This window comes from Cervus canadensis, chromosome 24 (genome assembly GCF_019320065.1).
Source record: "Cervus canadensis isolate Bull #8, Minnesota chromosome 24, ASM1932006v1, whole genome shotgun sequence".
NCBI classification, from domain to species: Eukaryota; Metazoa; Chordata; class Mammalia; order Artiodactyla; family Cervidae; genus Cervus; species Cervus canadensis.
Window position 1 is genome coordinate 43,312,824 of NC_057409.1, and position 13,802 is coordinate 43,326,625.

The following is a 13,802-nucleotide window of genomic DNA, read 5'->3' on the forward strand; positions in this document are numbered from 1 at the left end:
GTCAAGTTAGAAGTAAGCTTTACTTCCTGGGAGGTGAAGAGAATTTTCAGGATCAAGGGGCAACAGCTGTATTCTGGGATTCTGGGGGGTTTCCAACCTGGGCTGAGTGGAGTGAGCCAGAAACGGTCTTAAGGAGGCATCACTTCCCACTATAGAGGAGAACTCTGAAATCCTTTGCAGAAGGAAAAATAAAGTCCTTTGCAGAAAGAAAAATAGAGTGTGTAGGTCATCTAGGCTGCTGAGAGCTAGCAGACTATGCTGAACCCAGTGCCAGGCAGACTGCAGACCAAGGCAGAGCAATGCTGGAAGTGAGGAGCCGAGACCCGCGTTGCGAGGCGGCCCTTTTGCCGTGGGTACCACCTTCCAGGCCATGGATGCTGGCACAGGAGCAGTGCCTCACCTCCTGGGCACGTCCTTCTGGTCTCCCTATTTTGTCCCCAGCTTTAAGAGAAACTTTGCGTCACTGGCTGCTTCACTTCTTGGCACAGGTTGGGTAGTCATTATTCTTGTTCCTTTTGGAGCTGTTTATTCCTGGAGTTGGGAACTGCTCCTGAGGAAACGCCTTCAAAACCAAACTGAGTTGATCTAAACTAAACGAAGCACCTAGGGACACTGAGTTGAGACAGACTCGGGTTACCTCAGTTTTCATTATTAGCCATGGTTTTACATGATTCTCTTGGCTTTTAGACCTCAAGTTCCTTTTACCTACAATAGAGATTCTAAATAATCTCCAAGTTTCATGCTGGCTTTAAAAAAAAAATGCTGCCGTAATTTTGTGGTGTTTCTCCAACCTTGTAATTATTCGCTAATCAGAAACACAAGGATGGCTTTTGCTGCTTTTAAAGAGCCAGGGGCTTGGAGTATAGAAACCTGGGTTCACGGCTCAGCTCCTTCATTTACCGGCTGTGTGACCGTGGGCTAGGTACCTAACCTCTCAACCTCATTTGCCTCCTCTGTGAAACAGGAATAAAGCACCTTATCTCATACAGGTTATGGTGAGGATAGAATGAGATAAAAGTACCAAAAGAAAAAAAAAGCACCTTGGAAAGGGATCTGCTTCAGAGTAAGTGTCAAACACTCCTTCCCTTCTCTCTACCCAAGTGACGATGTTCCGAAAGCTAGCCAAAAGATAAACTTTATAAATGGCAACGTTTATACTGTTTGGCTGGCATTTCCGGGTGTTGCCCATTTGCCTGCCTCCCACCTTCTCGAGTCTGAGTCAGCCTGTTGGGCAGATTTTGAGACCGTCTGGCTCTGAGGGTGTTCACCCAGGCCTGGGATCCGCAGGCGGTCCCGGCAGGGAGAGACATCACACGCCACCGCTGGGAGAAGACAAAACCGACACAGGAGGCCCGGAGCACGGACACTCAGGGGCGAGGCGAGCCTGCAGTCCCGGCCGGCAGGTGGGGACGCCGGTGGGCGGCGCTGCAGGGTCCGGGAGCCGCCGGTGGGCGGCAGGGCGGGGACCAGAGAAGCCGCCACCCACTGGGAGGCAGAGACAGCCGCTGCTGGGCCCTTCGGTCCTCTCCTCCCTCTCCCCGATTTGCCACACTTTTTTTTTTTCTCTTGAAAAACCTGCCTGAAGATTCTCTTCATTCCGATTTCTCCTGGGTGTGTGTGTGTGAAGCATTTCTTCTCCGTTTCCCCTTGACCTTTCTGCTTTCTCCCCGTCCACCTGCCGGCACTCCAGGGTCTGCAAACCTTCCTTTTGGTAGCTGTTGATCTCTACAGATGGAGTCTGCAGCCTTGCCTCTGCCCAGCTCTGTGAACAAGGACATGTTCCTTAACCTCGCTGTGCCTCAGTTTTCCCATCTGGCAAAATGAGAATAATAAGCACTCCTTCTTTACAGGATTGTTATGACAGTTAAATGAAGCAGTTTGCAGAAAATGCTTAGTCTGATGCCTGGCACACAGTGAGAGTGAACTGCTGCCCCTTTCTCACTGGCTTCATCACAAATGGATGAATGCATTCTGGGTTCAGTAAACTCCGTCCAGCATGTCTGGCATCACCTCCTCCAGGCAGCCCTCCCTGACCTGTCCCCGTCTATCCCATGCTGGTCTGCACCAGTTGTCCCCTCCTGTGCTCTCTTGGAGTGTTAATACATTGAAGACACAGATGGTCTGAACCATGTCTGGCTCCTCTATCAGAGTGGGTGTTCCATAAAGAGTGTGTCTTATCCAGTTACGGAGGGCCTGGCAATTAGCAGGGCATCAGCAAATGGTTGCTAAGTAAATGAAGGAAATTCCCATTTGTGTAGTGAGTGCCTGAAGATTCAAGAAGGCCCAAATCTGGGGTCTGAGCCCTAGAGCTTCTCAGTGGTAACAATGAGACTTCCGCTCTTCGCCTTAACAGAAACAATCCCAAGATCACCGAGTCACAGGAGATGAGCAGTGGAGATTGAAAGGTCAGCCTTGTTATTTCCTGATGAGGGAGGAAGTCAAAGCCTAGAAGCCAGCAGTTTCCTGGCTGCCTCACGCCAGTGCAGGAGGACCGTGGTGAAGCCAGTATTCCCATTCTTGACCTGCTGGGCTCTCACTCACCGGCCGCTGTGGCTGAGCCTGGGCTCCTTGTGCGGCGCGGGAGCTGCTGGTCTCCTTCCAGATTCTCTCGGTCAGGGCCCACCCGAGGCTGACTGGGCGGCAGAGCTTTCTGTGTTGAATGGCGGTTGGCTTTCCCTGGGAGCGGGTGTGGTGGAAAGAGCTTGGGAAGGAGGTCCAGCCCCTGTCCTGGCTCTGCTGCTTATCACTTATCACCAGCCCCGGTGACTCACAGATGCAGAGAGGGTGAGGGTGGGACATGGAGCCTGAGAGATTATCCAGCCCCCCACCTTGGTTTAAGGGAAAGGAATCTACCGCCCAGAGAACTAATGTTCTCTAGGCTCTGGGGCCTAATCAAAGGCAGAACTGGTAACTGAACACATATCTTTCGAATCTGAAATTCATTCCTCAGTGAGGCTATTCCAGGGTTTCTGAAATAATAATGGGCACACGAAGCACTTGAAGACCCTGTTAAGGCACAGGTAGGCCTGGGAGGAGACCCCAGATTCTGCCCAGATTTCCAACAAGTCCCAGGTGGACTTTAATCCTAAAGGAAGTCAACCCTGAATATTCACTGGAAGGACTGATGCTGAAACTGAAGTTCCAATAATTTGGCCACCTGATTCGAAGATCCGACTCATTAGAAATGACCCTGATGCTGGGAAAGATTGAAGGTAGGAGGAGAAGGGGATGACAGAGGATGAGATGGTTGGATGGCTCAATGGACTCAATGGATGGATCACGGACTTGATGGACACGAGTTTGAGCAAGCTCCAGGAGATGGTGAAGGACAGGGAAGCCTGTTGTGCTGCAGTCCATTGGGTCGCAAAGACTCGGATAGGACTGAGTGACTGAACCACAGCAAGGTCTGGGAGGAGACTCCAAATTCTGCCCAGATTTCAAACAAGCCCCAGGTTCTAGCTAGAAAGGGTCTAGGCCAGTGATTCTCACAAAAACCAGGGCTAGACAGGCCAGCTCTACTATGATGTACTGCTTAGTGCACTAGCCATTAGTTAGGCCAGACTGCTGGGTCAATGAAGGCATGCCAGCTATAGGGCCCTTCACACGGGAGCCAGTGGGGCCAGGTCCCCCTCACCGGCTCGTCCTCATTGGTCACCCCTATTGGCTGCTTCTGGGTGCTCAGCGTGGATGCAGGTCCTGACTGGTGGCCGTGGGTAAGTGCAGCCCTTCTGGAGGACTTGGACCTTACTAACCCCTGCAGGCACTGTTTCTTCACAGCAAGTATGCCAAGCCCAAAGTTGAGTCTTCCCTGTAAGCTCTTAAGGGCAGGAACCTTGGTTTGTCATCTTTGAATCTCTCGAATGCTCAGGCACCCGTTCCTCCAGTCACTGGGCTGATGCATCTATGGAACATCTGCTAGGCCTGGCTAAATCATGCACATCCTTGCCTTCAAGAAACACACCTAACACGTGGGCTATAACGTGATACTTAGCGGTTGCCCAATAAGTATGTTGGAGAAGGCAATGGCAACCCACTCCAGTGTTTTTGCCTGGAGAATCCCAGGGACAGAGGAGCCTGGTGGGCTGCCGTCTATGGGGTCGCGCAGAGTTGGACATGACTGAAGCAACTTAGCAGCAGCAGCAATAAGTATGTGTGAAATTGGATTAGACTTCAGTGCTCTGGGGGAAGTGGCAGCATCATCAAATGATAGAGAGGGCGATGGAGAGCGGCTGGTGTTGGCTGCTCCCTAATAAGGGGCTCATTTTCAAAGAAGGGAGTCTGGTTCCTTCGGCAGTTCCTACCGGGGCTGGTGGAAGCGAGAGCACTGAAGCCTCACTGAAGTCTCTGCACTTTTGAAAGTAATCAGGCAAATTCTCAAAAGCATCATAATTTTCAGCGTTCCCTTTGATGCTGTAAAGACCAATGGGAAACAGGGATACACAAGCTCCTCTTCTTAGGCCAGTCACAGAGCGGGTGGTTAAAACATGTATGGTGTCTGCAGCAGAGAGAGAAATGGAACTTCCCTGGTGGTCCAGGGACTGGGACCCTGAGATTCTAAAGCAGGGGCATGGGTTCGATCCCTGGTCGGGAAACTAGGATTCCACATGACGTGTGGCATGGCCAAAAAAAAAAAAAAGGAAGAGAGAAATGGCCCACCATGGTGACTCTGAGTCCATGAGGTAGGGAAGTGGTAGCATCTGCCAGACAGAGCCATCTACCCACCTTGGCAGAGATGCTAAGTCCCACCTAATGTCCATTCTGCCCTGTGTTTGGGTGGCAGACCCCCTCACATTTTAGCTTGACGCATGAACACACAGCAAGATATTTCATTTCCCAGCCTCACTTGTAGCCAGGTGAGCCGGCGGGATATGAGCAGAGGTGGAACAGGTGCAATTCCTGAATTAGGCTCTTACAAGGCAGCTGGGCCTTTCCCTCCCTTGCCCTGCAGGGTGAGGGGGAAGCTGAGCCAGCTCTGACCGGGCAGACAGGGGTGACAGCGAATGGAGTGCCAGAGAGATGAGAAGAGAGAGCCTGGGTCCTGGATCGCACTGTGGAGCGGAGATGTCCCACCCCCTGCCTGCCAGCTCGGACCCTGCCCTGAGAGAGAAATAAACCTCCCCTCTTGTTTGAAGTCACTTTATCTTCGTCTTTGTTAGAACCAACATCCTAACTACTGCACGTCTGTCTCTTCTGTGACAGAGCAATGATGCTCTGAGCCTTTTTTCCTGGTAGAATAGAAATGGTTGGTCTCTAAGGCTTTCTGCCAGATCTGCCTTTTGTCTCCCACCCTGTATTGTTTCAGGCTAGTCACTGGGGACCCCTGCACGGGTTCCCAGATCTGTCAAAGCTCCTGAGACTATTTTAAGGTCTGCCACATTCCGAGGGGTTCTGTCACTACTGCAACATGACCTCATTCAGACTGGGTCTGCTACCTGGCCCTGGACCTCAGCAGAAGAAGGACTCTCACAGAGGACTCAGTCAGTCCCTGAGAGTCAGCAACCCCAGCCTGCCTCCCTGCAAATGAGACAGATTTGGAAAGTAAATCATTATGTTACATCATGTTAAACCGAGAACAAGTCTTTCCTGATAGGGCTACTAAAATAAGGTATTTAAGAAGTAGACTAGTATCTAACCTTCAGTGAGTACTACTCTCTGTGTGCGGGCATTCTTGCAAGCACACTATGTGTATTAACTCCTGTATGTTACAACCACCCCTCAAAAGAAGTACTATTAGTACCCCCATTTTACAAATGAAGAGAAAAGATACCCAGAGAAGTTCAGTAACTTACTCAAGGCTGCACAGTTAGTAAGTGGTGGAACCAGGATTTGAACCCAGGGACTCAGATTTGATAATTGGTGCTCTTTTTTCTTTTGGCTGTACTGTGAGACTTGCAGGATCCTAGTTCCCTGACCAGGCCCATGGCCCACAGCCCACGGTTCCAACCGCTGGACCACCAGGGAATTCCCAACAGATGCTCTTGACCACTGTGACGCTGCCTAAACAGAGCCCTCCAATGTTCATACTCCCATTATGTCCAAAAGAACAGATTAAACTGAGTCACTGTCAATTTCAGAGAGAGAAATCCTTGAAGCAAGGCCCAAGATTGTAGTTCTCAAAGTGTGGGCCCTGGACCACTAGGCTCGAACTCACTGAGGAACTTAATAAAATTGTAAATGCTATGACCTCAGCCCAGATCTAGTGAGTCAGAAACTCTGGAGGTCCAGACATCTTTATTTTTACAAGTCTTCCAGGTGGTTCTGAGGCACACTGAAGTTTGAGAGCGGTTGGCCTAGGAAATAAACAAGAATTGAGAGAAGAATGGAAATTTTGGACTTCCCTGGTGGTCCAGTGGATCAGATACTTCCTGCCTATGCAGGGGACACAGGTTCAATCCCTGGTCTGGGAAGATTCCACATGCAGAGGAGCGACTAAGCCCATGCACCACAACCTCTGAGCCCACGTTCTGCAATTCCTGAAGCCTGTATGCTCTAGGGCCCCAAAGTCACAACTGTTGCGTCCCTGTGCTACAACTACTGAAGGTCTTGCTTTGCTACAAGAGCAGCTACCGCAATGAGAAGCCTGTGCACCATAACTAGAGAAAGTCCACGCACAGGGGTGAAGACTCAGTGCAGCCAAAAAGAAAAAAAAAAGAATGGAAGTTTTATTCCTTCCTTGGACTTTGGGGGTGAGAAAGAGAGGTAGAAAGAAACATTCCCTATTTAAAATAAGAGCTGTTTCCCAAGCCATCTCTGATTTGGGGGTTGCTGATTTGACCTGTCTTGTGAAAACTTGCATGCTGTGTTCTCAGCAAGTCCAAGACTCAGGGTATTCTCACTGGATGTGGCCCTGGCTCATTGCTTATAGTTAATCTTGCAGCTCACTACTTAATTTAGAGGAGAAAAAAATCCTGACAATTGTTGTAAGACCTATGAGGGGAAAACTGATCCTTAAATAGTTAAAAAAAAAATCCCTTGGCACTCCCTCCTTTTTTTCCCTTCAAAGATTTGAAATCCTTTTTGAACATTAGCATTTATCATTCGGGACAGGCAAATGCTTTCTTTAATTTTCTGTGGTGATATTTCACTGGGTTAAAGACTGTCTGGGTAACCTTTATAGAACTCAACCGGGGCCTGTCCCTCCCAGGAAATCTGTTTTGACTGACTTGGTCATTGCTTAGATTTGGCCATGTTCTGCGCTGCATAAAACCTTCACTGCACTTGGCCAAGACTTTGGAGCCTCATCAGTGTTCACAATCTGGATATTCGATTTACGATATGGAAGATCTGAAGACCGGAACACATTTCCCTGGCTATTGTTACTCAGCTTTTAAAACGGAGGTGGCAGGAGACATAGGTCAGCAGAAACCTTGCTTAAAAGTTTGAACACAGGGATCCGGCTACTGTAATATTTTATTGTCTGATATTCAGAAGCAATGAAAATTTTAAAAATGAGTATGAAAATTATAATGAATAGTAAATTTAATTTTGGGAGGGGAGTGTCATTTGAAAAAAAATAGCAAAAGATATAAACTAGAAAAAGATCAAGTTAGGGTGCAACCCTCAAATCCACGACTAGCACTTTTATCTCCAGTGAGCTCTATGGTCTCTCTCACCCTGTGGGGGTCCAGACAGGATAGAAAGAATCCTGCTGTCATTTCACAGACTGGTAAATGTGGCTGTGAGAGGGTACATGCTTATTCATTGAGATATCCAAGTTGAGAGTCATATTCATTAAAGGGCTATGGTACATGAATTACTTCATTTATCCCTCATGCAAACTTACGACGGCAGGGCAGTACGGTTTTTTTTTTTTTTCCCCTGACGATTTTCCGGTCAAGCCATGCAGCATGTGGGATCTTAGATCCCAGACCAGAGATCAAACCCACGCCCCCTGCAGTGGGAGCTGGGAGTCTTAACCACTGGACCTCCAGGGAAGTCCAAGCGCAGTCCTGTTTTCAGATGAAAACAGGATACTGAGGATACTGAGGTGGGGAGGTCAGGGCAGAAGTAGCCCATCTCCAGAGCCCAGGCTCTCCACTCATCTGCTCAGATCTGCTGCTGACCGGCTATCCAGAGAACCTTATGCGACTTACAGAAAGGTGTCTCGGGAGAAGGACCACGTAGGGGAAGGAGCCTCCCCTGGGTAGATGCACCCAGGGGTGGAGCGCCTGGGACCAGGGCACAGGCGGGATTTCAGCCCCCTCTGGCTCCCTCTAGGGATTCCCTGGAATCCCTAGGAATCTAGGGATTCCTCTAGGCTCAGACGGTAAAGCGTCTGCCCGCAATGAGGGAGACCCGGGTTTGATCCCTGAGTTGGGAAGATCCCCTGGAGAAGGAAATGGCAACCCACTCCAGTATTCTTGCCTAGAAAATTCCATGGATGGGGGAGCCTGGTGGGCTACAGTCTGTGGGGTCGCAAAGAGTCGGACACGACTGAGCGACTTCCCTTTCACCTTCTGGCTCCCTCTGCTGGACGCTTTTATACAGCAATCCACAAAAAGCAATTCTGTCTGGCGGACCCTGCATGCACTCTTCGAGAATGCAAGTGTTTCTCACACATCTGTTTACACTCCTGAGAGAAGCAATGAGGATAAAGACCACCTCTGTGGACCTGGGCCTAGCTAACTGAAGCATCCTGTAGCAAGCCCAGGTGCTCCCCCCCAGGGAAGAGCTTCGAGTTCAGGGTATCAGAATATGAGCTATGCCCCAAATCCTAGCTCTGGGCCCAATCTTTCCCAGAGTCATCATCATTATCAAATGCAGCATCGTTCTTGGAGGAAGTCACATTCAAACAGCTCTGGTCACCCAGAGTTCTGGGTGTCAGGGGCTGGGTCTCCAAAGATGCTGGTCTCCCTTTGTTGTAAGGTCGTCCCTCCAGACGGGGAATCTCAGGTCCCTCACCTGCATACCCAAGTGCTGGGGAAAGCAGGAGAAGCAGAGACAGATGTGCATGTGGGGTCTTTTTGTAATGCCCCAAAGTCTCCACTGCCTTCCATCAATCTGTAGCCACTGGCAGGAAATAAGTCTCTCAAGTCCATGGACATAAAAGCATGTTATTATCAGTTGGCTTTTGATGCATTAAGAGTGCATCAGAGTCTATACCCTGACTTCCAACCCATGACCTGACAGGAAATGGAATGGTCTTTCCTCATTAACATCTTTGAACAATGCACAGTTCATCCCACAATTCTCGTAATCAGATATGATAAAACCCAACCCAACTGTCTCTACCTTGAGCGTCTGGATGATTTTCTCTGAGGAGTTCTCCAGCCTCTTCATGATCATCCATCTCTTCTCCACTTGCCTGTTAGTTAACAACAACGAAAGATACATAAGACACAATAAATGCAAGCACTCCTAGGGTCCATGCCCTTTGCTACAAGGGAATCCAGTTTTCTTGGTGGTCTCTTCTCCTCCTTTGTCAGTTTATTTTAACTTAAGTGTCCAAGAAGTCTGCTGCCAGGGTGAATGGCCCTGAAGAGCCAGGTGGGCTTAGCAGTGACCTTGACCACTGTCTTCATCTGTCATTCTTTGGGGAAGGCTTGTCTACCTGTCCAAGCTGTGCGCCATGCCTGGCACACTTGGGGAAAAGAATGTCGCTGGTAAAGATCGACTTACAGAAGGCAGCGAGGTACCTGCAGGGACTCGAGGGAGTTCCAGTGTGACGCTGCAGAGATGGGGCAAAGCGGAAAGGTTGGGGAGAAGTCAGACCCTCAGTACCTTGGTCTTTATCTTAAAAACAGACGGAAGGACTGAGGGATTGAAGTGGGGGAGCAAAAGGGTCAGGCTTGCAGGGTTTCCAGGACTGGATTTCTTATCACATGAAACCCTTTCTTCTTTCTCTGAGTGATACAAGCTGCTTGCAATCCCACTACCCAGAAATCTCTATAATGATGGTGCTCCACACTGGCTGCACTTAGAATTATCTGTGGAACTTACAAAAAAAAATATTCCTAGGTGGTGGTTGTTCAGTCTCCAAGTCGTGTCTGACTCTGCAACCCCATGGACTGCAACACGCCAGGCTTCCCTGTCCCTCACCATCTCCGGGAGTTTGCCCAAGTTCATGTCTATTGAGTTGGTGATGCCATCCAACCATCTCATCCTCTGTCGTCCCCTTCTCCTCCTGCCTTTAAACTGTCCCAGCATCAGGGTCTTTTCTAATGAGTTGGCTCTCCCCAGCAGGTGGCCAAAGTATTGGAGTTTCAGCTTCGGCATCAGTCCTTCCAATGAATATTCAGGACTCATTTCCTTTAGGATTGAAGATTCCTAGGCCCTAACCTCAAACGTTAAAATCAGACTTTCTGGAGCTGGGGCATCTTTAAGGCTTCTTGGGTGATTCCAATATGCAGCCAGGATTGAGAACCATTCTCTAGAGGGCAGGAAGAGCAGTTCTTGAGTTGCCAAGGAAATGTGGCAGATAGAGTCAGTGACTCAAATAAAGCCCCCAGTGTTCTGTAAGGCCAGCTCTTGGCCTCTGTCACCTGAATCTGCTTAATACACAGCTTCACTTCAGCCATAGGGAAGGAATCTGAAGGCCCTAGAAGCCTCCCCCCGGGATTCAAGTTCCTCACCCTTTAGCTGACAGTCAGTTTTCCACTTTATCCTCAAATACCCAAGCTGCTTTGAGAAGAGACGATTATCTGCTAATTTGTTTTGACATCCTCTGCTTGCTTGGTGGCTTTTTACCCTGTGTTTGTGGCTGCTAAGATATTCTGACTAAGAAAACCTACAGCAGGTAAGTAACTTTCCTTCTTTTGCATGTGTCCTTTTGGAGACAAAGCAGATTTGGCCTGATGCAGTTAAAAAAGAAAAAAAATGCATCCCTGAATAAATGGAAAGGTTTTTTTTTTTAAAAAAAAAAACGATTACAGGAACCTGCCTCAGTCTTGTAAACTGATAAGTTAGAAGACTAGAAAAGAGATAAATTTTTAAAAATCCTGTTTATAAATCCTTTTAGTCTAACAGGAAATTGGATTAAGAGGGAAAAACAAGCTTCCTCTTTTGGAAGAATTTCAAAGCCCAGAAGAGTAAACCTTCAGTCTTAACAGCAAGCAGCTATGAGCTTTCAGGGGCAAGAAATACTCTTCTCCTTTCACATATGGAGAGGTGGAGACAGAATTGGGGATTTGAAAAGAATTTTCTGATGAGTCCCTGTTAGAAAAATAAATAGTTTTAATTCGAAATTCTTGGGGATTCCCTGGTGGTCCAGTGGTTAGGACTTCCTGTTTCTACTCTCAAGAGTGTGGGCTCAATCCTTGGTCTGGGAAGTAAGACCCCTCAAGTCATGTGGTGTGGCCTTAAGAAAAAAATTCTGCCTGTTGCTTAGAAAGGTGTCAAAAACCTATCATTTTTTATATATATGTACACACATGTGAAAGGACACATCTGAGGTCATTCATTACAGCATATTGGAAACAACTTACATGTCTCATCAATTGGGGATATATTAAGTAAATCATGGTCATTTACACAATGGAATATAATGCAACCAATAAAAAGCATCTCTTAATGAATTGAAGTAGAACTCCAAGATATCTTAAGTAAAAAAAAAAAAGTAAGACTGTAAGCAATGTGTATAATACATAATCTGCTAAGTCACTTCAGTAGTGACCGACTCTTTGTGATCCTATGGATCAGGCTCCTCTGTCCATGGGATTCTCCTGACAAGAATACTGGAGTGGGTTGCCATTTCCTCCTCCAGTATAATATGTGAAAACATATATAAAATATGTCTCTACCCCAGGAAGGGTACACAGAAAACTAGCCAATAGTGGTGTCCGATGGGGAGGAAGCCCAGCTGGGAGACATACCCTTTTATAATTAAATATTTTAAACCTCCTGAATATATTTTGAATTCAAGATTTGAACTGAAAAAACTAAAACTAAATAAAATGCTGTCGCTTTTAATGAGTTAACAAAGGCAATGATCGAAACACAGGCAATAATGCTCGGTAAGTGAGCCAAACAAACCAGAGGACAGAAAATTCAGATCCCAGCTCGGTTATTCTGGCCAAGTCGTTCGCTCTTCATCTGTTCATCCAGCTTACGACTATATATTGAGTGTCTGTTGTGTGCAAGGGGCTGTGCTGGGCATTGGGGGCACGGAGCTGAAAAATCTGTGAGAAGCTCAGTAACTTGTTTCTCAGTAGAGAAACAAGAAATCTCACCGTTGCCAGGCAGTGTGATAAATGTAGTGATATGACAGGTTTCTGCAGGACCTCAGGGGAGGTGAAGCTAAATTAGGCTGGGGAGGTTTGTTTACCAGTGGACGTGGTGCTAAGTCCTGCGGGGAAGGGGAGGCGGGCAGTTCCCGCAGAGCAAGGAGGCTGTGCTGGCGCCGGCCGGGACTGTCGGCGTGGTTTCAGGGCCCAGACAGTGGGGACCAGACTCTGGCCAGCCAGATCTTGCATATTGCAGTCTGGAGTTTTTTTTTTTTTTAAATTTCGTTTGCTCTATTTTTCTATTTATAAAAGAAATACATTTTTTGATGCCAGGATTTAACCGGAAGGCCAATGGGGACGTGGTAGGAAATTTCAAGCAAACCAGTGGCATGACTGAGCTGTATTTAGAAAGAGAGCTGGCAACAGCGTGGTATTCTAGGGCTGGGGAGGGGTGCGGGTGAGTGGGGATGGCAACAAACACTTGGTAAACACAAACTGCAGCGCTAAAACCAGACAAGAGAGACAGTTGCCCGAGGGGTTGGGGTGCAGGCCCTGGACTCAGACCTTGTGCACTGAAGCTCGGATCCTACATCTCAGGCCTTACAGACCATGTGGGGTGCTTACTTTCTGAGCCTCAGTTTCTGCAACAGGCAGGGGCTGGGCCAGGTGTCCTGAAGGTCCCAGCTGTTCTTGGAGAACCTTCCACTGGCCCCGCCCTCTCCCCTCACATCCAGCCCCCTATCTGAGCATGGTACTTCTAGGCCCATGGCAGGCTTCAGGAGAGAAATGCAGGGTGGATGGGGGAGCAGGAGCCAGAGGTGGGGCTCCAGTTGGCTTCGTGCTGTATGACCGATCACAGCCTCTCCATCTGTGAAATGGGAGTGATGATACATTTTGTAGAGAGTTCTTGAAAAGTTAAATTAGGAAAATATATTTGGAAATTCTTTGTAACATATCATTTAACACATGCATCTACATGACCAATTTCAATGCCTCATTGATGCTGGAAGGAAATCAAGGTCTCATTTGTGAGTTTCAACTGCAAGGTCGTACAACTTTTCTCATGCATTAAAAAGATCTCACATTCATTCTTCAATAAAGCAAATGGATTTATGAAAATCATAAGGTATCTTGCATTATTAAGATGAAAGTATTAAATCTCTGTTCCTCTTCCAGGTACTGAAAGCCTGAACAAAGATATACAATTAAATTCTTCTCAGGAACAGCACAGATAAACCTCATCAATAACAGGAATTGTGGGTTTAGTGGCTTTGAAAACTAGCTTCCTCTCCCGCCAGTTACATCACCCTTTGGTTCGCTCATCTCAGCAGTCCTCAGTTTCCTCATCTGCACAATGGTGAACTATACACTTCCCAGGAAGTGGGTGGGGGAAATTAAATAAAGTTTAATATGTGGGAGGCCTGCTCTTAGCAGGGATCAGTGAATATTTCTTTCTTTTTCCTTTGTGAATCAAAACCTTTATAGATGTGAACACTCTTTGAAAATTATTATTTCATCTAATTCTCGCCTGACCATTGAGAGGTAGGTAGGGAGGTTCCAGTATTATTATTTCCATGTTACTGAAGAGGCAGCTGAAGAGGAGTCTCACAAGCGTGACAAGGTTGCTCAGAGTCCGAGAAC

The 13,802-nt window shown here is 47.7% G+C and overlaps 1 protein-coding gene across 3 annotated transcripts in view; it reads right to left on the reverse strand.

Annotated features, from left to right (window-relative positions):
- Positions 1 to 13,802, reverse strand: part of KIAA2012 (KIAA2012 ortholog) — a 127,436-nt gene that overhangs the window by 35,826 nt on the left and 77,808 nt on the right. For all 3 annotated transcript variants that reach the window (XM_043444559.1, XM_043444558.1, XM_043444557.1), the window contains one exon: positions 9,232 to 9,304. In XM_043444559.1, coding sequence (XP_043300494.1) covers positions 9,232 to 9,304 — 73 coding nt within the window. The remainder of the gene's footprint in view (positions 1 to 9,231; positions 9,305 to 13,802) is intronic.